At 47.4% G+C, this 25,173-nt stretch overlaps 1 protein-coding gene across 1 annotated transcript in view; it reads right to left on the bottom strand.

The window, feature by feature from the left end:
* Positions 1-4,496: 4,496 nt before the first annotated feature.
* Positions 4,497-25,173, bottom strand: part of KCNB1 (potassium voltage-gated channel subfamily B member 1) — a 119,295-nt gene continuing 98,618 nt past the window's right edge. The window contains exon 3 of the mRNA XM_055393288.2: positions 4,497-17,438. Within this exon, the coding sequence (XP_055249263.2) occupies positions 15,429-17,438 (2,010 nt within the window). The 3' untranslated portion in view covers positions 4,497-15,428. The remainder of the gene's footprint in view (positions 17,439-25,173) is intronic.

The raw sequence follows: 25,173 nt of genomic DNA, 5'->3' as shown, positions 1-25,173 counted from the left end.
CGCAGGAGGCAGGTAAGGTGGTCTGGTACTCCCACGCTTTAAGAGTTTTCCAGTTTGTTGTGATCCACACAGTCAAAGGTTTTAGTATAGTCAGTGAAGCAGAAGTAGAATTTTTTTCTGAAATTCTCTAGCTTTTTCTATGATCCAATAGATGTTGGCAATTTGATCTTTGATTCCTCTGCTTTTTCTAAATCCAGTTTGTACATCTGAAAGTTCTTGGTTCACATACTATTGAAGTCTAGCTTGAAGGATTTTGAACATTACCTTACTAGCACATGAAATGAGTGCAATTGTGCGGTAGTTTGAACATTCTTTGGCATTGCTCTTCTTTGGGATTGGAATGAAAACTGACCTTTTCCAGTCCTGGGGCCCCTGCTGAGTTTTCCAAACTTGCTGGCATATCAAGTGAATCACTTTAACAGCATCATCTTTCAGGATTTGAAATAGCTCAGCTGGAATTCCAACATCTCCATTAGCTTTGTATGTAGTGATGCTTCCTAAGGCCCACTTGACTTTGCACTCTGAGATGTCTGGCTCTAGGTAAGTGATCACATCATTGTGGTTACCTGGATGATTAAGATCTTTTTTCGTATAGTTCTGTGTATTCTTGCCACCTCTTCTTTTTTTCTTTTAAATTAATTTCTTAATTTAATGGAAGCTAATTACTTTACAATATTGTGGTGGTTTTTGCCATACATCGACATGAATCAGCCACGGGTGTACATGTGTTCCCCCATCCTGAACCTCCCTCTCGATCCCTGTGGGTCACCTCTTCTTAATATCTTTTGCTTCTGTTAGGTCCATACCATTTTTGTCTTTAGTGTGCCCATCTTTGTTATTTATTAGATCAATCAATAATAAGTTATTATTATTTTCTGTTATATGCAGAGTACATCATGCGAAATGCCAGGTTGGATGAAGTGCAAGCTGGAATCAACGTTGCTGGGAGAAATATCAAGAACCTCAGGTACGCAGATGATACTATCTTTATGGCAGAAAGTGAAAAAGAGAGAAAAGATGGTGACTGCAGCCATGAAATTAAAAGACACTGCTGCTGCTAAGTCACTTCAGTTGTGTCTGACTCTGTGCGACCCCATAGATGGTAGCCCACCAGGCCCCACCGTCTCTGGGATTCTCCAGGCAAGAACACTGGAGTGGGCTGCGATTTCCTTCTCCAATGCATGAAAGTGAAAAGTGAAAGTGAAGTCGTTCAGTCGTGTCCAACTCTTCGTGACCCCATGGACTACAGCCTACCAGGCTCCTCCACCCATGGGATTTTCCAGGCAAGAGTACTGGAGTGGGTTGCCATTGCCTTCTCCAAAAGACACTACTCCTTGGAAGAAAAGCTATGACCAACCTAAACAGCATATTAAAAAGCAGAGACATTACTTTGCCAACAAAGGTCCGTCTAGTCAAAGTTATGGCTTTTCCAGTAGTCATGTATGGATGTGAGAGTTGGACTAGAAAGAAAGCTGAGCTCCAAGGAATTGATGCTTTTGAACTGTGGTGTTGGAGAAGACTCTTGAGAGTCCCTTGGACTGCAAGGAGATCCAACCAGTCCATCCTAAAGGAGATCAGTCCTGAATATTCATTGGAAGGACTGATGCTGAAGCTGAAGCTCCAATACTTTGGCCACCTGACGGAAGAAATGACTCATTTGAAAAGACCCTGATGTTGGGAAAGATTGAAGGTGGGAGGCGAAGGGGATGATGGAGGATGAGATGGTTGGATGGCATCACTGACTTGATGGATATGAGTTTGAGCAAGCTCTGGGAGTTGGTGATGGACAGGGAAGCCTCACTTGCTGCGGTCCATGGGGTTGCAAAGAGTCAGACACAACTGAGTGACTGAACTGAACTGAACTGATAATAAGAAAATTAAAGCTTTGCTTTGTCTTCGCTTATTTCTTCTTTGATGATTGTTCTTTATGTAAATGGATATCTTTCTTTTTTTCTTTTTTTGGACACCCTGGGGCTCGCGGGATCTCAGTTTCCCCAATGGAAACATGTATCTTTCTTTCTTTTTCTGTCCACCCTGAGTTTTTCAGGATCTCAATTCCCCTACCAGGGATTGAACCTGAACCATGGCAGTGAAAGCTGGAATCTTAACCACTTGGCCACCAGGGAACTCCCACATCATTATGAAGTTCTGAGTTTATAACTTCTATCTTTTTCCATCTCTCTAAATAACTTTTAGAAAACATTTCATGCAAGGCAGGGCTACAGGCAACCAATTCCTTCAGTTTTTGTTTGTCTGAGAAAAAAAAAATCACAATTTCTCCCCTTCTGAAGAATAATTTTGCATGGTCCAGAATTCTAGGCTGGTAGTGTTTGCTTTTTTCAATACTTTAAATTTTGCATTCCATTCTCTTCTTGTTGGTCAGATATAATTCTTCTCTTTGTTCCTCCAGAGATGAGGTGATTTTTTTTTTTTTTTTTTGTATTTTGCTAAGTTCAGTTTAACAGACATTCTGAGGCAGAAAAGGGGTGAAGGCATACATGGAATTTGAGAAATTTCAGTCTTGGAGTGGGCGGATAGTGGTGCCATTCCTCCAGCCGGGTTCAGAAGTTTTCCTGTTAATGACCATGGCGAGTAAAATACCCCCAATGCACGTGGGGTACGGTGGAGGCTCGGGGCACTTGGGTTCATCAGGATAATAAGCAGACCCGAATGCCACGCATCTAAAGCGACATCACCCTGCAAAACAGCCACCGCCCTGGCAGGCACAGGTGAGATCTGAGGCCTGAGAAAGGGACTTGCCCAAGGTCCCCTGGGAGGCGGGCCTCACGCTGCTGCGCCGCCTCTCAGCTGCACAAAGTCAACTCCGGTGGCCGAGCCTGAGATGCCCCAGGCAGGGAAACTGCTACCGCACGCACTTCCTGGTGAATACAGAGCCTGGCAGGGGTTCAGGCCTCTCAGACTTTACTCCCTATCATGGACACTGGTGCTCATCTGCACCCACCACCGCCCAGGACATCCTTCTGAAGGTCCAGAGGCGAGAGGCCCAGTGCAAGAAGTGAACCATGGCAATCCCGCCCGTTCCACAGTGACACAGCAGCCGCTAGATGTCCTGCCTGGGTGTAGGTTTTGTTTGTTTGCATTTATCCTATTTTGTGTTTGCTGAGCTTCCTGGATCTGTGGTTTGCTGTCTGACATCAATTTTGCAGAAATTTTCAATCAGTGTTTTTTTTTCTAGTATGTCTTTTGTCCCTTTCTCTTTTTCTTCTCTTTCTGGTGCTCCCATTATACACATATCAAACCTTTTGTAGTCACCCTACTATCCTTGAATTTTGTTGTTCCTTGTCCTGTCCAACTCTTTGTCACCCCATGGACTGCAGCACGCCAGACTTCCCCTTTCCCTTCACTGTCTCCTGGAGTTTGCTCAAACTCAAGTCCATTGAGTCGGTCCTTGTATATTCTCTTCTTTTCAGTCTTTATTCTCTTTGCTGTTCTGCTTTTGAGTTTCTGCTCCACTGGAGGGAAGGAATTTACATTCAACTGGAAGGAGTAAACAATAAAATAAATAAAATGTAGTATGTCAGAAGATGGTAATCAACTAGGGAGAGTAATAAAGCAGAGAAGGGGATGGACTGGAAGATGTATGCTTGTGAGGGAGGTGGTGTGGGGTATTGCTGCTATAAATAGGAAGTGAGCCACATGACTCGCCTGGAGAAGATGTTCCTGGTCGGGGAGAGGGGCAGGGAGCCAGAGCAAAGGCCCTAGGGTGGAAGTGTGCTTGACGTCTTGGAAAGTTGGCTGGGGCCAAATGTCTGTGAGGGGGTGGTGAAGGAGGTAGAAATAAGAAAGGAGATCAGAGGGTGGAAGGATCTGGGAGGGGGGCTAGAAAGGAGCTGTGGTGGGCATGTTCGAGGAACAGCAAGGAGACCAGGGACGATGGAGCAGGACACCATTGGGAGAGCAGACAGAGACGAAATCAGAGTGGCAGGCAGGGACTGGGGGATGTATGGCCTTGTAGTCTATGCCAAGGACTTTGGATTCTATTCAAAACATGATGGGGAGCCTTTGGAAGGTTTTGACAGTGAAGTGATGTGATCGAACTGACAGTTTGACAGGATCCCTCTGGCCACTGTGTTGAGAAGAGCCTGAAAGGGACCAAGGGCAGAACCAGGGAGCCTGATCTGGAGGTTGCTGCAATCGTTAGGCCGCAGACAGTGATGAGGTGGCCCGGAGCTATAGCAGCGGAGGGGTGAGAAGTGCAGATTCCTGATCTATTTTGAAGGCAGAGCCCACAGGAACCACTCCGCTGACAGGCCGTTCATTTCAGCACTGTTTGTTTCAGCAAAAGTTTGGAAGCAACCTCAGTGCTCAGCTCTGGGAGGCTAACAATTACTGTGCACAGTAGAACAGGCCATGGGCTTGCAAAAGAACAAGGAAGCTCTTCATGTTCACACACAGAGTGATTTTCCAGATTCTTTAAATGAAAAAAGCAAAGTGCAAGTGTTACTATTTGCGGGGGGTAAAACCAAACAAACACACACAGACCCATACACATGCACACTTGTGTGTGTGTTTGTCAAGAATGTCGGTGGAAAGATACAGAAGGACCTGGTAGCAGTAATTGCCTCTGGGGACAGGGGGCCTGGGGTCTAGAGGTGTGAGGGAAATTTCACTTTTCACCATACTTTTCGGACTTTGAACTTGGTACCTCCTCCAGGGATGCTCAACTGAAGAGATTTTGTCCCTCAGGAGACATCTGGCCATGTCTAGAGACATTTTTTGGCTGTCACAGCTGAGGAGAGGGTGTCCTTGGAATCTAGTGGGTGGAGGCCACTAAGTATCCCATGGTGTGCAGGGCAGCCCCCACCTCAAAGAATGATCCAGCCCCAGACGTCAATAGTGCCAAGGCCGGGAAACCCTGACCTATGGAAGAAACAAACATTCTTTTTTTTAAAGATAGTCTTTTATTCTGAGATTATATTTTTGGAGGGAGACATGAAATCTTTTGTTTCACTAGGAAATAGTGATAGTACATGGTCAATACTTTTCAACATCTTTATTTGACAAAATAGAGTGTTGGCAAGGTTCTTGTACTTTCCCAAACTGAACAGGCAATTCTATTGGCCTATGAAATTCTAAAGTTGGAAACTACTCTTTCCAGTAAATGAAATTTAGTGGCTTTAAAATATGTTCACAAATTCTTCAATATATCTCTATTTATGATGTGCAATTTTTCTTTTCTTTTTTTGCAATTCCTCTTGAGTCTGAGCTTATGAGTAGAACTTGGTAGAGGTGATGCTCTCTGACTTCTGTGACTGGGTCACAAAAGGCCTTGTACTTCCTCCTTGCTTTCTCTTTCTTGGATCACTCACTCTGGGGGAAGCCAGCTGTCTATACTGTCAGAATGTTCAAGAAGTCCTGTGGAATGGTCCATGCGGTAAGGAAATGAGACCTCCCCCCAACAGCCAGCAGGGACCCGAGGCCTCCTGAACAATGTCGGAATCAGATCTTCCAGCCTCAGTCAAGCCTTCAGAGGACTGCAGCTGATGTCTTGTTTGAACCTCATGATATATACCACCCTCACCCCAGCAAGAACTATCCAGCTAAAGACCCTCTTGAATTCCTAACTCACAAAAATGTTTGGGGGTGAGGATAATAAACGTCTGAGTGAGATAATAAATGTTTGGATGAGATAATAGACTTGGGGGTAATTTGTTACACAGCAGTCGATAACTAATATGGAAATCATCAAGCCCTGTCAATCAAGGAGGAGATCACAGATGGGCAACATGTGAGCAGGGGTGGTCTGCCCACACCTGTTTTCATTTGGCTACTACAGGATCAAAGGAAAAAAAATAGAATTAGTTATTAACACTAAAGAGGTGAAATATTTCCCATAAAAATCAAGATTTCTCACTTCTCTGAAAAAGTCTGAAGATCTGGCATTGCTGGGCCTGCATCTCTATTTGGTGACAACCAGCTGCAGATGAATAGAGTACACCCTTTTATTTATTTACAAAAAATACTTATTTATTTTTGCTGTACTGCATAACATGTGGGATCTTAGTTTCCCCGACGTGAGATTGAACTCGAGTCCCCTGTGTTAAAAGCACAGAAAGTTTGAACCACTGGACCTCCAGGGAAGTCCCACGTTCACCCCTTTAGACAGGAAATGTGATCTTAAGTTTCCCACAGTCACCACCACTCCCTTATGTCTCTCACCTGGGTTGCTTTACTCACTTATGTTACCTGCTTGGCTCCTATATGCATTTGAGCTTGTAACTGGTACTAGGAGAACTTTTATGAAGTATCAAGATCAGGAATACCCAGGCATGGTTGACACGAGAGTCAAATGACCAGAACAGGAGTTCCATGGACACAGCATGGGTTGAGTTACCACTGCTCGCATATTGGAATGACAGGTCAGCTAGATTCTCATGCTTCTTTTCTTTCGGATGAAGAGTAACGGTTAGCGTTGCTCCTCTAGGTCCCCAGGCTCTCCAGTTCAGCCTCCCTTACAGATCTTCACATCCTCACCTCCCTGGGCCCTCCAGAAAATAAACCACCACGCCTGTTTTCTCCATACCTTTTTATTGAATTCTGCAGACTCATTAAGGGACCATTTGCTTAGAAATTCTTAGACATTTGGACGTATTTTACAAGACAGGACAGCAGCTGGAGGTCACAATTTCATCTCATCACATGCATAAAAAGACACTGGGTTTTTTGTTGTTTGGTTTCCTTGTGTGTGTGTGTGTGATGCTTATTTTCCACCTTTACAGGAAGGACTAGAGACGGCAACTGACCAGAGATGAACAGAACCCATGAACGTGACTCCAAGAAAAGAGTGGCTAAGGACATTGGTCATTTATGGCTAATGTGATTGGCTTGGCCCCTGTTATGGGCAGGGCGATCAGAATGGCTTTGCTGGCAGAAAAGCCTCAACCTCACCCCGCAGTTCCTGGGAGAGACAGAGGGTCATAGCTGGCGGGATCAGGGAGCATGCTACCATGGGGGGCACTGGGCTCAGAAAAAAGGAAGACCCTTGGCTCTGAAAGCTGGAGGACAGGCTGGCCTTGCTTTCCAGCTCAACTGCCATGGCTCAGGGAATGCAGTCCAGTTTCCTGATATCAGCTCCCACATTCCCGCTCCCAGCAAGTCCTAGCCCAGGGGAAACCGTGACCTTGGACCCTTGGCTTAGCCTACTGGAAAACCACCTTGTGGTATGGGCTAGGGTGAGCTAAAGTAGGGCATGAGGGTGAAAAGGCAGGGTAGGAGAGCCGAAAAGAGACTGGGGTTGCCCCCATGGGGCCCCTGGAAGTGTAGCTCCGAGAAGACCCTCAGGGCAGAGAAGTTGACTGTCATCTTGGCCTCCAATGAGTCAAAGACCAGATGGCAATGCTGGGCTTACAGGCTTCAGTGGGGGGGCCCCCATTTCTCCCTCCTTCCCAGGATGACTCCTCTCTCCGCTCACCCATTCACTCATCCATCCATCCACTCGGAAGTCAATCATCTTCACATTTACTCACTCACTCAAACAAAACCAAAACCTACAGGTTGGGTGCCAAAGTCTTATGTTAGGGGTTAAGCCTGAGTTCCTTGACCTTGGGTTGAAGCCAGGACAGGCCTGGAGGACAAAGGGGCTGTACAGCCCGACCTCTGCTGGTCTTCCTCATCCCCACCCTCCAGGCACTCTGAGCTCAGATGTCAAGCTCATTGGAGAGAGACCCCCAAAGTCCTAGTGAAGACAAGGGGGCCTGAGTCGCACTGAGAAGTCCAAATCCTGTGGGCATCTTCTCCTGTGCTTCTTTCCTTGTTTTCCAAGCCTGGATGAGCTTAGGGAGGCAGGAAGTGTGTGGCGATCCATGCAGGACTCCGGAGGGCATCCCAATGGGACAGAATTGGGAGTTTTCTTCATTTTCCAGAATGGTCATGTCATGGCAGCCAGCCACTTGCGCTGTTTCTGCAGGACAGGGCCTCAAGGGGGATCTTGGAAACTGGGCTTTTGTTTAATTTTGGTTTGGGAGCAAGGCAGTTTCTCAGACTATCCAGCCAAACCTCTCGCCCTGCCTCATCCCGTGATGAAGCAACCTGAGACTTCCTGGATGTGGGGTCACCCTGGGGACGAAGTCCCCACTCCTCCAGGCCCACAGCTAGGAGGAAATTTAAAACCTCTTTTGTCAAATGCTGTCTTTGGATGTGGACGTTCCACCTGCAGGCCGCTGTACCCGAAGCCTCGTTTTATAGTGAAACTAGATTGCAGCTGTCTCTCTCTTTTGGCCTTTCTGGACTTCCTTCATTGAGTGGGGACTTTCAAGGGTCTGGAATGGGATTTCTTGTTTTATTTGTTGAAAAAAAAAAGCCCTTTGGGGATGATGCTGTTTGCCGTTGCCTGGCCAGTTGGTTCCTTAGGCAGCTGGCGAGTGGGTAAAAGATAACTATGTCTCTTGTACAGAAAGCCTGAGGCCTACGAGGGCACAGGATCCGGGCAGAAGGCTGCAGCACCGTGAGCAGGCCAGCCAGAGCAGGGGGCGGTTCACTCCACGGCTGGCCTGTGTGGGGGGAGCGCGAGCCTCATCCTAACGCAGTGTGGTCCCTGTCAGGGCACTGGTGACGGACAGGTGACCAGTGGCGTCACTACAATCGTCCAAGACGGGGAGCAGAGAGGATTGGGGTGTTCTGCTGCCACTTCCCTCCCTGATACCCCCTCAGAAAGCTCCACACTCTAGAATCTGAGCTTCTGCTAACTGTGCCCTCTGCCTTTGCCCCCGTGGCTTAATCAGCTGTTCTGACCACACACACACACAGGCACACACTGGAAGGGGGTGGGAGGGGGTGGGAGAGAGGCTTTCCCTGGATATTCAGTTGGTATGCAGTAATAGGTGCCCTCAGCAACATCCATTTCATACATCAAGTAGCCTCTTTTTAAACACCTGTGGTGTCAGAGATCTCATGACCCAACGTGGCACCAAGTCCCATGGGGAGGCAGCCCCGCCTAGTAGAAGGGCTTTCTTAATCTGAGCTGAAATTGACTGCCAGGTCCCTTTCGTACAGGAGAAACTTGCAGAGACTGGCGTGCAGCCATCCTGTTGTTGGGTGGTCCCTTCTTCGGGTGAACGGCCCCACTCCATCCCATCCCCCTCCAGCCTTTTGATATTTCCAGGATCCCCTCAAGAAGGAATGGAGAGTTAAGAGTTAGCAGTGAAGATGAGCAGCTACTTGACGAACAGACTGCCTTCCACATCCATTTCTTCAAGCTGGCATTTGAGGGAGTTCAGGAGAAATTCCAGGTTCAGACAATATCAGGGGCAGTGGATGGAAACCTCAGCAACACAACGTATGAAATACCCTCAGACACCCACAGACAAGGGTGTTTGCTTATCTGACCAGCAAGTCTAGCAAACTGCTGGGAGACAGTTTTATTGTTGTTGTTCTTGTGCAAAAGTTTTTTATTTTTAATCTTGTCTATTTTATTTGACTTTGTTTCAAACCAGATTACTGGGAATTGGGGAGGTGGGAAAACTCTGATTAGAGTCTTAGCCCAGAATGTAGCTCAAGTGGTAAAGAATCAGGGTTCGATCCTTGGGTCGGGAAGATCCTCTGGAGGAGGGAATGGCAATCCACTCCAGTAATCTTGCCTGGAGAACCTCATGGACAGAGAAGCCTGGCAGGCTACAGTTCTTTGGGTTGAAAAGAGTTGGACACGTCTAAGCGACGAACATTCACACGAGAATGATACGTTTGTTGTTCTGTTGGTTACCCCTTGGGGTTGATGACTCAGTGGGCGATGGTTCACTGCCATCTGGGGGGTCCTGACTTGGCTCAGATCTCTGACCTGGCAGAGGCCAGAGCCATGCCCAGCAAGGCAGGTGGGATATGACAATCTACAGACGCCCCCTGGAGATGATCTGGGCTTTCTTCTTCTTCCTGCACGAACTGATGGATGGAGAATCATCTTCTGGTGAAGATGCTGCTTCACGAGATGTTGCCGGCCCACCTGAGGCCTGGAAACCGCCTGGTGGAATGAACTATCTGTACATTCCAGACACTCCCTGATAGGTGGAAGCTGGAAAAACACCACCATCCTTGCCACGAATCTCTGGCTCTGTAGAGCCAGGCAGTTGGAGAGGGAAGGGGAGATGTTATGGCAGATTCTGGGGACAGTCCCTTCTCAGGATTTGGCTGCGACCTTGTCTGGCTGAGGATGGTGGTGAGGCTGTTGGACACGGGTTGAAATGCAGACCTGATTAAAAGTGGGTGAGATCTGAGGCCCAGGATTTTCTCTGGGTTTTGAAAACCTGCAAGTGCTCTGATCTCCAGATCCAATCGATGTCACAGGGCAGCAGGGCGCCGGATGCGGTGACAGGCCAGCCAGGAGGGGTTTCGGTGTCCTCTGAATCTCAGAAATGCCAGAGGAAGTCTTTCTTGCAAGAGACTTAAGACTCCAAGATCTCTGGGAAGAAGAAAACTCAGTCCCTTCAGAACCCCAGAAGGGTGTGGGGGATGAGCTGAACCTGCCCACATCCCATCCCGGTTTTGAGGGCCATCTGTAGCACTGCTCCCCCTGCTCTCACTCTTGTATCTGTACAGGCTCTGGATTCTTGAGAACAATAAACAAGAACAGACAGAATGCGGAAAGTAACAGGTCAACAGATTCTAGGCCTTGTGTTAGAAAATGCCTGCATGAGGCAGTCAGAACCCCAAAGTCTTTCCCCACCTCCAGAAAATCAGAATAAAAAGGAAGAAGAAGAAGAAGAAAAAAACAGTCTAAGGAGCAATGGGAGGAAATGAAAGAGACCAGAAGACATCAGCTGCGATAATGACTAACAATAGAACTCTAAGATGTTACTGTGTGTTACAAAAGAAGAAAGTAGGCTCAATGGCCCAGTTATAAATTTGCTAAAAATACATATATATATATTATATATATATTTTATTTGAACAGAAAAATAGACTACTCTGAGATGCGCGGACATCCTATGACGTAGTCACGCATCAGATATTTCTAGAGCTAGAAAAATGGCAACAGAAGATGCAGAGGTAACTCTTATTTCTGGATGTAGCCAGCACTGGTTTGGGTCGTCCGGGGTTGAGTGAAAGCATTTGGATGCTGTCATATAAGCAGTGGGAGGTAAGGAAATTTCAGCTCAGGGCTGGAGGTTCTCCACTGTCCTGCTGGGGGAGTCACAGGAGGACTCTTTCATCTCCTGCCAACTTCATGGCGGTAGAAAAAGTCCTTTCTCAAAGGATCATGTGCTAGAGGCTTTTCGCCTCCCTCGCAGAGGATTCAAAGTTACTTGATTGGAGGCTGAGGCTTGGGGTCATGTTACTTGAGACTAGTTAGTCGGCAGAGAAACGAGGAAAGGAGAGAGCGAGAGAGGGACCAGGCTTTAGTGGCCTCTGTCTGGTAAATTTTAAATTCCCCCCGTGCCCATGGACTACACACTCCAGCCAAGACTTGGAGCAAGACAGGAATATACAATAGTTACAAACATCAACAATACATTACAGTTTTACAGAAGAGAATACCGTTCTGTTTTTCTTTTTTTTTCTTTCTCATTAGAAACGAGGATCTTATCAGGAGAAAGGGCAAGGATGAGGCTTACAGATACTAAGACACGGCAGAGGAGAGGTTGGGTAATCAGTCTGAAAAAGTCTGTGTCACCAGCAATTCTCAGGGGCGAGCCAGGTGGGCTGAAAGGAAGTGGCCTCCTCAGGATTTTGCTGTTTCACCATCGTCATCTTCTTCCTTCTTGATCCCCAAGGGGCTTCGTGGGAATGAATGTTCTTTCCTCTTTTTTCTTTCCCCATTAAGTGTGCTTAAGATAAAATCCCTAAAGAAGGCACTGAGAAATCTACCGCACGGAAGTCCTATTGTTTTTCTTTACCCCGAGATAAAAAGGTGAGTGAACGGACTGCTCCGGAGCTTGCCCACCTCTCTCTGCTGGTCGTCGATGGTCCCCGGGGTGATCAGGGTGCACAGCTACCTGGTCCCTTGTTTTTGTTGTCCCTTGTAGCCTGTGTCTTGACACACACACTCAGCTGTGTCCGGACCTGGTCCCTAGCCCTTTTTGATAATGGTGGAAGTTTGGTAGGGTTTTTGATGAGTTTTACTGAATGCGCCGAAGGGACCAGGCATCCATCCACCTCCAGCCCCTAGATTCATTTCTTTGGGATGACATAACATTTCTTGGTGTTTTTTTCCTCCCACTTTCATTGGTTCAGGAATGGGTGGGACCACCAGGTTAAAACAGTATTTGCCTCCAAACCGTTGGTTTTCTCTCCTCCATCAACACCAGCCTATCAAGGTCAGCTTCTCAGCAGAGACTCTTCGGTAGATTTCCCAGTACACGCACACAGTACACAAATAAGCAGGGTGTACACATCTTAAAAAACCTGGGCATGTTTCTTTTTGGCAGGTGGGGGCCTGGAAAAACTTACAATACTCTATTTTGAATCGGCACAGGGTAAAAACTGTATTTCTATGATATCATCCACAAGTAAAAGGAAAACCCAAAACAAAATGCAATACTTTCTAAGCATAGTATATGCTGAGTTTCAGTTATTCTGTTTCTATAAGAACTCTATAGGACTCTGGCTATTAAGCCTGAACAGGTAGGTTCTTCATGATACTTCTGAATTCATCCTTCAAAAGTGACTCGATAAAATGCTACTTTAAGTTCAGACAAAATACATGAGGAAGGAAAGGGAGAGGTCCTGCATGACCACGCAAGGCAGATAGGGCCTTTGGTTACAAGGAGAGTTGCACCAATTGGTTATTAGTTTAAAAAAAAAAAAAAGAAAAAAGAAGTCATTTCTAATCTGTACACTTCTCGACTGCTTCAACCAGCAAATGAAATGCCTCGATTTGAAGAAGGGGTGATAAGTTCCTTCTCACTATATATGGCTATATTTAAACATGTTCACTTTCCTGATATGTAAAATAGACTATATTATTATTATTATTTTTTTACAGATAGCATCAGCTCTAAAAATATCTGAATCGGAAATCACAACTATTTACTTTTATCAAAAAGCATTTGTTTGTTTTCCCTGAATTTTCACGTTTGTGCTGATGGCAGATGTGAATGGTGACGGAAACAAAGAGACACGAGACATGGCCCTGGGAAGACTGTCTTGCAGCCACTCCTCCATCCACCTCCAGCTTGTACCGTGTGCTCAGCAAAGCACCTGGGGGGCCCTGCGCTTCCTCTTTCCGGTGAGCCACCAGCCCAGGATAACCTCGTACTCCCTGCCCCTTAAATCCCTTAGGATTTGATGCAAGAGTACTCTGGTACTTCCGGAGTCAAGACACTGTGTTAACGCAGCAAAAAACAGGACTGTACCCTCTTGGAGGGATCTACAGTCCTTGCAGATGCGGAGAAGCAGTACGAACTGGGTGCATATGCAGCAGAGGACACAACATTTTTAAGGGCCGTGGAATGACCCCGTGTCATCATGCCTGTGACAGGTGGCCCAATCTCATGCCACTGTGCAGAGGGCAGGCAGAACGATTCTGTGATGCTTGTGTACTGACAGGTGGATTGTGCCATTGTACTAACAGGCAGACCAACAACAGACTCTATGAAGGACAGGCAAACCACGTTTTGTTCCATCAGGAAGACGAATGCCTGGCACTATATTGAGGATCGGCAGAGCTACGCTATTGTACTTGGGACACCATCCATCAACATTGTGTGAGGAGAACGACATTGCTCCATTGTACTGAAGACAAGTAGATCAATAACGTGTCATTTTCACTAACGGATGGGCCAACAGCATGGCATCGTGCTAGCCAGTGGCTCCACCCAGTGTTCCTGAACTGGGGAATGGCCAGCACCACCATGCTGTTGAACTAGCATCAGGCAGGTCAACGCCGGGTCATCAAACTGAGACAGGGAGACCAACACCGAAAGAGCGACCAGAACCGCTCACAGTGCACACAAATACTTATTGCTTTTGTCTGTACTGGCTGCGCTGATGGCTGCAGGAAGGAGAGCTGAGCTGTTAGTACAGACAGTGACACTGAAAACACACCCACACCTGGCGGACAAGAACGAGAACAGGGTACAACACCCAACGCCCCGCCATCTACCTCACTCTTCTGAGATGTTCGTGTTTCCTGTACACACGACCTAAGCACAGGACCCCACACAAGGGCCAAGTACCCTTTCTGATGCAAGAGGGTTAAGGGGAAGCTTAAGGGGTGCAGGGAAGGAGCCCACAGATTTTGACAGCAATACCAGCACAGCATCACCCACCGTGGCCAGACACACGCCTGAGCAAAAACTCAGCTGTAGTCCCAGTGAAGTGGCCCACGGGAAATCATGCTCATTTTAAAGTGCGAGATGTTGACACTGTCCCTGGTAAAACCTATTTTTTTTTTTTTTGAAAACATAAAGTGCTTTTTATTTTAACTTTTTCGTAAAACTTAAATACCACAGGAAACAAAAAAGAAACTCTATTATAATAAGTACTTTCCCTGCCTCAGCAGGAGGGATTCAAAAGTCTGAACTGGGCATTTCAATTGGGGATTTTTTTTTTTTCCTTTTGTTTTTTTCAGGTTAAAAAAAAAATCAGATTTTATTCTGTTCTTCGGTAACATACAGTTGCTTTGAATAAGCTATTCATTTGCATATTTGACACTTGCATATCTTTTGAGTCTACGCTAGCGATGTACAGAAAGTGTTTTCCTTTTCCACCCTAAAGCAATGCTCAGAGTTCATACTGTTGCCTGAGCACCCGCCTTCTGACACCTTTCCAGATTGCCGGGGGGCAATTAGAATTGAGTACAAGTGGTGCAACTCACCCTGATGATATCTCAAAATAAAATCTCAGGTGCTATGGAATACTGAAGTCAATGAAGACATTTGAGGATGGGTTTGCGCTGGGATCCTGGCTTACGGTGCAGCTTTCCCCAGGACGTGAGCATCCCCGGTAGCCTTCTAAGAGTGGGATCCATCCAGCAGTGGGATCCATCCAGCAGGTGATGGACAGAAGTTCCTAGAGGTGGCCAGGCAACACCCAAAACCAAAATGGTCAACCCACTCTTTGAACACCGGCCACCTGTTCCAGCATCCTTCTTCAGCAGAAGCCAGGAAGGATGAAGATGTTGCCCTCGGAGGCTGTGGCGGAGAGCCATGAGAAAAGAATGAGGAGTAGGTGGCCTCGGTGGTGTCTAGAACGTGGTAGTGGTGGCTGCGAGTTCTGTTCTTGTCATCTTCCAAAGAGGGCAGTAGAGTTGTTACGAGGAGGTGCCATACCCTACGGCTTGGCCGGCTTTGCTTTTGATGGACCCGTTAACAGCCCTCAAGGTTTTAAGGGAGCTTCCTCTGGAGTCTCTCTTCTTTCTGGGGGCTTTGCAGAGCCTTTCTGTTTCAGAGTTCATGCAGAAAACCTCCGCAGCAGGTAAGCTGAACAGCACCCCTCTTTGGACCCTGCCAGAAGTCTCTCCTCCGTGTGGGGGTGGTTCAGAGGCTCTGATCCCGAGAGCTTCCGTGGGCTCCGCCCCCCGGCAACACGCGGACATCCGGGGAGATGTGGTTCTCAAGTTTGCACTTTTCCAGACCGCTGGGAGCTTTTCCAGTCAATGCTTCTGTAGAGTAAATACAGTTCTGCCTTAAGAACTTAGGGGAGGTGGGTAAGGGGGAGCTTTCAAAGTGGTTCTTCTCTGACCTCGTCCCGACACTGAACTTGGGGCTAGTGTTCCCATGGAGGCTCTTGGGCGGGCTGGAGTCCACACTGTAGAGGACTTGCCCTTCGTCATCTGTGTCCGCGTCAATGTACTGGTGGATACCTGCTTCGAAGTTGAATGCTATTGCTGTGTGTTTCTCGGGCGACCGGGGGGGTGTCCGAGCACTTGCTGTGGTGTAGATGGAGGACTCTGGACTCAGCACAGGCCTGTCCAAGAGGGTGGCACACTCCAGCCCCGCCACAGCTGCCGCAGCACCCCCCCGGTTCCTAAGAGGGTCATGGTACATCCCCAGAATGGGGACTAATGGACTGGGATCGCCCTCCATGAAGTTGACTTTAAGAGCTCGAAGCTTCAAGGGGTTGGTGGTCTTCATGGAACTCTTGGGGCTCTCGATGAAGAAAGTGGAGTGGTGGCTGGCATCAGGGGTGGAGTTGGCCTCCACAAACCTACCACCAGTGGCACCCAGAGCTCCCCGCCAGCCAACCTCTGGGGCCATGCCACCTCCAGTTTTGCTGGGAAGCGATGCCAAAGGGCTGTGGGAGAACCTGGTGGCTTCAGGGAAGTCTGTGGCACAGCTAATGAAGCTATCAATGCTTGACATGCTTCGCATGTCAATGACCCCTTCTGTACGAGCAGGCAGAGGGGCCACGGGGCTGGGGATGCTCTCCATTTCAAGTTCCTCCTTTGGTTTGCTCTGGGGGGCTGACTCCTTAGTATTGAGAATGGGTTGAGATTGGGTCTTGGCCATTTTGTTGTACATGTCTTCCAACTGCTGGACGTTCAGGTGCTGAGGACTAGAAGATGATCTGGCTTTCTCAGGGGATCCCTGCTCCTTGGTTTCAAAGGATTTGCTTGAGCTGGTTTCAGACAGTGTCCTCTTGGTCCATTTCCATTTGTTGGGAGACAAGTGATTATCTTGCACTTTGTCTTTCTGACCCACATTCTCTCCATTTTTCTCAACCACAATGTCCATCATCTCGATGCTCCGGGGGAATGCATCCTTCATGTTCATGGATACGATGCTGCCGTTCCTCTTGGCTCTCTCCAGAGCCTCTCTCCGCTTGATGGCTTTCTCCTGCCTCTTTTGCTCTTTGTAAAACTCGGAGAAGTTATTGACAATGATGGGGATGGGAAGAGCAATCACCAGGACCCCTGCGATGCAGCAGAGACCCCCCACAATTTTCCCCAGGAGAGTCTTGGGGTAGATGTCTCCATACCCAACGGTCGTCATGGTGATCGTGGCCCACCAGAAAGAGGCCGGGATGCTTTTGAACTTGGTATCATCCTCATCCTTCTCGGCAAAGAAGACAAGGCTGGAGAAGATCATGATGCCCATGGCGAGGAAGAGGATGAGCAAGCCCAGCTCGTTGTAGCTCCTCCGCAGGGTGAACCCCAAGGACTGGAGGCCGGTGGAGTGACGTGCCAGCTTAAGGATGCGGAGAATACGCATGATCCGGAAGATCTGGACCACGCGGCGGACGTTCTGGAACTGCAGCACGCTCTTGTTGGATTCAGTGAGGAAGATGGTGACGTAATACGGCAGAATGGCCAGTAAGTCAATGGCGTTGAGCGGGCCCTTGAAGAACTTCCACTTTTTGGGGGAGGAGAGGAACCTCAATAGGTACTCCATGGTGAACCACGCGATGCACACGGCCTCCACATGGGCCAGCTGGGGGTTGTCTGTGGTCTGGCCGAACTCGTCAAGGCTCTGCAGCTCGGGCAGGGTGTTGAGAGACAGGGCAATGGTGGAGAGGACGATGAACATGATGGAAATTATGGCAAGGATCTGTGAGGAGAAGAGAGTGGGATTTCGTTAACAACCACCAGTGGGATGGTCATCCTAATACTCTGGGTCTGCAGGACATTCCTCAACTCTCAAGAGCATTTTCATATCTCGTCAATTAGCTAATGGCTGGATGTTTGAGATAAAAAGATTATTTATTCAAATCCATTTATCACATAGACTTGGAAACTGATGCCCAGATAATTGAAATGGTTTAAAGCTAATCATCAAGCCCAAGGGTCAGTCAAATTTGTCTATAAAGGGCGAGATAGTAAATATTTAAGACCTTGAAGCCCATGAATTCTTGGTTGCCACCACTTAACTCTGCAGCTGTAGCATGAAAATGAATGAACATAGCTGTTTAAATAAAACTTTATTTATAAAAACTGGCAGTGGATTGAATTTGACCTGCAAGTCATAGTTTGTTGTCTCGTGATCAAGACCAGTGGTTCATAACTATTATGGAGTGGGGTACCGCTTTCCTGATATGATACTAATGATAATAAGTTACCCTTTATCGAGTTTTCATTGTTTGCTAGTCACTTTCCATGAAGCTCCTTATTTCATTCTCTTTTTTAAAAAATATTTATTTATTTGGCTGTTCCAGGACTTTGTTGCAGCATGTGGGACCTAGTTCCCTGACTAGGGATCAAACCTGGATCCCCTGGTTTTGGGACCACCAGGGAAGTCCCCTTATTTCACTCTTACAACAATCCCATTATCATATTGTACCTCCAGAGAAGAGATGAGGAAACCTAGGCTTCCAAAGCTAGTCAGCCGCAGAGCCAGGATATTTATCTGGGTTTTTCTGCCCCCAGTACACGAGCTCTAAAGGTTATATTAGAAATGAGATAAAAACTACAGACCTTTTTGCTAAACACTCAAGATTTTGCATATGATTTTCAGGGAGGCCTAGACATCCTGGTCTCATGTTAGTCATTCCAGAGTATGACTATGAATTTTTGAGGCTAAGGATCACAGTTTAACTACTTTTGAGTTCCCTGAATCAAGAAGAGGATCTGGGGGCTTCCTTGGTGGCTCAGTGGTTGAGAGCCTGCCTGCCAGTAGTGAGGACATGGGTTCAATCCTTGGTCCAGGAGGATCCCACATGGGGCAGAGAAGCTGGGCCAGAGCGCTCTGGAGTCCGGGAGCCCCAACTGATGAGCCCACTTGCTGCAACTGTTGAGGCCCGAGAGCTCTGGAACCCATGCTCTGCAATAAGAGGAGCCTCTGCAATGAGAAGCCCACACACCCCAACGAGAGAATAGCCTCTGCCCTCCGCAACCAGAGAAAAGTCTGCACAGCAACCAACACCCAGCACAGCCAAAAATAAAACGAATAAATAGATTTTTAAAAAAGGAAAAAAAAGAGAAAAGGGTCTACTCCAGATATTTGGGCTCACTGGATGTTTATTGAGATCAATAGAACCTAGGCTAGGCTATAGCTTAGGCAGAAATGCAAGCAGATGTACTACATTGCTCTGGAGTCATTTTTTTTTTCTCCAAAATACAAATCCAATCACATCACTCTCCTGCTTAATAAATTTCCAGGCCTCTTCAGGAGAAAATTGAAACTCCTAAACTTATCTATCAGCCTTCCTCACTCCTCCCCAAAACTGTCCCTTTCTCATAGGCTTGCCCCTCTCTTTCTTCTGCCTCTGCTGAAGAGCTGGGGGTGGGGGTGAGGGCTCCATGCCTGTATTATTTGATCCTGACTACCGCTGAATGACTCAGGGATGGACAGAAAATCCAGGCTGGGCTGAACCAGTCCCCCATGGGAGATTTGAATTCAGGGATCCAGGGGAGGGTAGGTTACGGGGATGGTGAGCCTCTGAATTAAGTGGTCAAGTACCACCTAGGCCTGAACCAGCTTCATGATAAGCCCAAGACTCAAGCAACTTTTTCCCATGTTGTAGGGGATCAGAAAAGACATAAAAAATCAGAGAAAGCTGAACCTTTAAGAGAAGCCAGGGATTAAAGGGAAGAGGCAGAGAAAAAGGGGCAGAAAGGACGCAGAGGATTTGAAAAGGGTGGAGAGGGCTGCAGTTAAGAGCTCGGGCTCTGCTGTCAGACTGTCTCAGAGCTTCCACTTTCTTACCTTGAACCAGGCACTTAACCTCTCTAAGCCTCAGTTTCTTCATCTGCAAAATGGGATGATAATAACAGTATCTACCTCAGAGAGCTGCTGTGAAATTAAATGGGTTAACACACAGAGCACTCAGGACGGCTTCCAGCAGCACCTAGTGAATGTCCCATAAATGCCAGCTGTCATTACAGGGGAAATAGCTCAGCACACACCACCCTGTCAGCCCAGACCAGCCGGGATCTGAGCCGCTGGCTAGTCTTCGCTTCTCACCCTTGACCTGAAATTGCTCGCCGTATCCTGAAAGGAAACACCAGTGCTGTTTGGGTGAGCATGAGACGGTTCAGGCCCTGCAATGAATCTGTGATCAGGACGCATGGTTGGCAAATCCCTCTGGGTTGAACTCTGACTCTTCTCTTTGGTCTCTCCTGCCACAGATACCCAAGTTCCATGCTTCCCCTATCACATGCTATTGTTGGTCAGTTCTGCAGGTTTGTGACTCTTCCTCTCTGTCCAGTGAATTCCAATCCATCTTTTAAAATCCAGCCCACATGGCCTCTTCCCTACAGGGGTCATCCCTGGTGGGGCCAACCACTCCATCCACGGGGCTCCCTCATCATTTTGCCAAGCCTTGGGGGCACCGAGCACACACAGCCTATGACAGGTGTGTGTGTGTGTGTATGCACATCACTGCCCAGAACCTGTGAGCTTTGGAGGGGACAGGGATGGGTTCTGAGATTCATCTCTACACCCCCAGCACCTAGGACAGCTGGTTCCCATGGTGTTTCTTGGCTGGGGCTCAAGTTCTCGAAGCATCCATGGAAAGGTCAGGATCAGAGTCAGTTTGGCTACTATTTGTTAACCATCTTCAATGACCGAGGCATGTTGCAAGGCACTGGGGGCACCGCAGGTAGCAGGAGGGCTCTAGTGTCCTTCTAGGCCAGCTCGGAAGATGAAAGGGAGCGGCACGCCACGCAGTACTTCCACAGCCTCAGTTATTCCACCACCTTCTTGGTTTTTTTTTCTCTAGCTGCCTGGAGGAGGCCATGGCAACCCACTCCAGTATTCTTGCCTGGAGAATCTCATGGACAGAGGAACCTGGCCAGCTACAGTCCATAGGGTTGCACAGAGCTGGACACGACTGAAGTGACTTAGCATGCATGCATGCATAGCTGTCTGACATGTTCCATATCGTAAGAAGAAAAAAGAAAGCTTTTGTGTTTTAATTTCTTAATTAGCACTCACTGAAAAAGTAAAATTATATCTGTATAATTGAATCACTTTGCTGTACACTGGGATGACAACATTGTAACTCAGCTATACTTCAATAAAATAAATTTTAAAAAGTAAAATTCTATAGTAACCTTCTAAAATGACATATCTGACACATACAAAAGTAGACCTAATTTATCTACATTTATGAACTGTATTCGGAGAAGGCAATGGCACCCCACTCCAGTACTCTTGCCTGGAAAATCCCATGGACGGAGGAGCCTGGTGGGCTGCAGTCCATGGGGTCGCTAAGAGTCGAACACGACTGAGTGACTTCGCTTTCACTTTTCACTTTCACACATTGGAGAAGGAAATGTCAACCCACTCCAGTGTTCTTGCCTGGAGAATCCCAGGGACGGGGGAGCCTGGTGGGCTTCCGTCTATGGGGTCGCACAGAGTCGGACACGACTGAAGTGACTTAGCAGCAGCAGCATGAACTGTATTCAAACCAACACCTGTGAACCCAGCACCAAAAAAACAGGGCATAGAGCAATAACCCCGACACTCCGGGTGTGTCCTTCTCCATGCCTGAGACTGTCAGAATTTTTATTTCTCGTCCCTTTTCTGTACAGTTTTTAATACCAATGTATGCATCTCTAAACAAATGACTGTTTTTTCATTAATTTTTGTTGGAGTATAGCTGCTTTACAATGTTGAGTTAGTTTTTACTGCATTTCGAAAGGAGTCAGTCACACAAAAACATATATTCCCTCCGTTTTGGACTTCTTTCCCATTCAGGTCACCACAGAGCATTAAGCAGAGTTCCCTGTGCTATATGCTTGCCTGCTTAGTCGCTCAGTCGTGTCTGACTCGTTGCAACACTTTGAACCAGGTTCTGAACCATGGTATTTTTCAGGCAAGAATACTGGTGTGGGACCCCAGGGATTGAGCCCATATCTCTTACATCTCCTGCACTGGCAGGAAGGTTCTTTACCACTAGTGCTCGCTGGGAAGCCACCGCTACTTGTACTACATGTTCCTTAAGAATAAAAAACAACAAACAGTACTTAATTGGTTTTATTTTAGCCTTGTCCTAAGAAATAATCTTCACAAAACGGCTGATTTTGCATAGCTCAGGATTTATGTATTAAATATTCATTCAAATAAATAGGTGGTCATTGGAATAAGCATGTGGAACTCTCGCATTGAGGTTAACAATGTGGACCTGGGGGAATTCCTTGGCAGTCCCCGGGTTAGGTGTCCTCAGGCCCGAGGCCTGGGTTCAATCCCTGGTCGGGGAACTAAGATTCTGCAAGCCAGGCAGTGTGGTCAAAAAATACACAAAAAATGTGTGGGCCCTGGAGTTGGAAGTCAGCTCTGCCATTTTTTGGTCAAGAGGCTTTGGACACTGCAACTTTTCTTGTTTCATTTTCCTTCTTTGTAAAATGAGGGTCTTCCAGTGGTTCTTAACTGGATATGCCCCAGCCCCATCCTGGGAGACATTTGGCAAATTGTGCAGAAATTTTTGGTTGTCACGACTTGGAGGAGGAGTGTTACTGGCAGCTGGTGGGTGGAAACAGGGATGCTGTTAAATATCCTATAATGCACAGAACAGCCCCCGCCACAGAGAATGATCCGGTCCCAGATGTTAATAGTCCCAAGGTTGAGGAACTCTGGGATATACAGCTGTCAGCTTCTCAGAAACCGGAGAATGAGGGAAAAGACTTGTCAGCCCAGTGCTGGGCACAGAGGGTCCGACCTTCCAGGGCGGCCTGCTGGGGACCTGGGGCTGAGTCCTCCCTCCACGTGGAGGCGCTGCTGGCTCTGACTCCCAGCCCCAAGGGCGAGGGCGTGCAGGGAGCGGAGCAGACTCCTGGAGAGTCTGCCGCTTTAAGAACTAGGAGGTCTGGCTTCTCCCAGAGGCTGGCAAGGGAAGCCTGCTCCAGTTTCTAACCCCCAGACAACTCCAGGGGAGGCCCACATGATTGATGTCGGCTGGCAGTTGCATGAATTATGCACCCACCTATTGTACAGTCCTTGGCGCTGTTATTCTAGGGTGGCTCCCCCTGCTTTGTACCTAAGAATGTGCTCTTCCTTCCCCTCCTCTCTGCGATGCTAAGGGAAGAGGCTCACCCCATCCTGGAGAGGGGCTGAGGCTTGGGTTGGGAGGGTCAGAGGGTGCCTCACCTCCTGCCTTGGTACACGCATGCATCAAATATCCTGAGTGCTAACACAGAGGGACCCAGCCTCCTTGCCCTGCCCATGAGACTGCTTTCTCTTCCAGACCTGCTGAAACCCTTAGGGTCAGGGTTAGACTTCCTGACTGGGGAGCTTTTCAACATAAGTTAAACCCTCTGCCCCTCAGTTTCCTCATCTGTAAGAATGGGAGGGTGGTCATTGCAAGGTGGCAAAGAGAATTCAGTGAATTCATTAGGCCTTTAGCTCAACTTTTATTGCTTTTATCATTTCACAGCATCTTATTTATAAGCTGGTTGGACTTGGCTTCGCGCACTAGTGTTATTATTCCCCGCTGGCTGTGTGGCCTTGGACAAGTCACTCCCCTTCTCTGAGACTCCATTTCTTTATCTCTAAAGTGGAGAAGAAAGTAATGAAGCACCTACCACAACCTCTGGGAGTTGGCGATGGACAGGGAAGCCTGGAGAGTTGCAGTCTATGGGGTCGCAAAGCAACTGATCTGAACTGAACCACGAAACAGTCACTTAATATATATTTTATGTTATTAAATTATTATTTGGGTAATTTATTGTCCCCCCTTCCCCCAGCCTCTGGACTGGGGGCTTCTGGAAGTCCAGGACTAGGTGTGTGAACTCCAGTGCCTGGCTAAGGCAGCAAACACCCTCTAAACAGTCTTAAACCGAGGTGAACAGTGTTTTTTTTTTTTTTTGTTATTGTTGTTATTGTTGCTTGTTTTTATTTTTTAAGCTGTTTTTTTGTTTCCCCTCAGTTCTCAGTTGTTCTTTTTGCTTTTAATTTTTTTTTAAGCTGTGTGATTCTGTCTTATTTTTTGGCTGTACTACATGGCATGTAGGATCTTAGTTCCCTGACCCGGGATCAAACCTGTGTCCCCTGCATTGGAAGCGTGGAGTCTAAACCACTGGACCACCAGGAAGGTTCCCCAAATGAACTGTGTTGATCTGATCTCAGGGATGGGCCCCAGGGGTTGGGGAGCAGCCTGTACTCAGTCCTTCTGACCTCAGCTCAAACTCCTGACCAGGCCTCTGCATCTCCAACCTTGCTTTCCTGGGATCTGAGCCCAATCAGGTTTGGGCAGAACTCCAGGAACCCAGGAGCAGAGAGGCAGGAACCAGGACCAGAATTTGCAGACTGTCCCCAAATTCCCTCCCTGCGAAGAGATTCTGAACCTGCAGCCCACCTGTCTGCACCAAATGTGGGAGGGAGCTTTGGTCCTCTGAGAGAAGAGATTAGCAGGTCAGAGCACCCAGGGAGGGACTCAGAGGTGTTGGGGCCAGGCCTTTCTCATCCTAAAAAGAATTTCTTTTTGCCTCTAGTGGTTGATCACATGATGACTACCTTTGGCTCCAGCAATAAACAGACTGTTTATTGTTTGCTTTGAACACTCCCCTGGTCTTCCATGAATATGGACAAAGCACAGAACGTCTGTGCAGAAAAGGGCCCAGGCTCCTCTCTGGGAAGATGAGGGGACTCAAGCAGAGAAGGGAGGGGACTAGCTGACGGTCACACAGCTCACTGGGGTCAAGTCTGTACAGCGACACTAGAAACGCTGAAGGGCTGAGGGCTGTACAGAGTGTTCAGGGCCTGCAAGCTCTTTTCATATACCTCCACCTTCACGGCAGCATTATTTGTAAGAGCCAAAAATGGAGATCAATCCAAATGTCCATCAGCTGATGGATAAACAAACTGTGGTCTATCTATACAATGGAATATTATTCAGCCATAAAAAGGAACGGAATACTGATACATGATAAAATATGGATGAGTCTTGAGAACATTGTGCTGAATAGAAGCCAGACACAAAAGGCCACATAGTGTACGATTCCATGCACATGAAGTGCCCAGAAAAAGTACATCTATAGAGACAGAAGGCGGGTTAGCTGTTGCCGGGGTGGGGGCGGGGGCAACAGTTAATGAGCATGAAGGATCTCACTGGGATGATGAAAACATTCTGAAATTGACTGAGGATGATGGTTGTACAACTTGGCAAATTTACTGAAAAGTCATTGAATTGCTCACTGGAAATGGGTGAATTTTGTGCTATGTAAAATAAGCCTCAAATAAGTTAAATAAAATGTTGCTTTCCATAAAAAGTGTCTCATTGCTTCTAATCCTCACAATCACATTGATGGGCTACAGGAGAGAAGCAGAAATCTGAGCGAGCCACAGCCCTGCTGTAAACCCTGCAATGGCTCCCCATCAAATTCCGATCTCTTGGCATTTATTAGGC

This window comes from Moschus berezovskii, chromosome 15, assembly GCF_049115385.1.
Source record: "Moschus berezovskii isolate FMDL1 chromosome 15, NW_MosBer_1.0, whole genome shotgun sequence".
NCBI lineage: Eukaryota > Metazoa > Chordata > Mammalia > Artiodactyla > Moschidae > Moschus > Moschus berezovskii.
The sequence above is the reverse complement of the archived record's forward strand: the minus strand, read 5'-3'. Positions and strand labels throughout refer to the sequence as shown.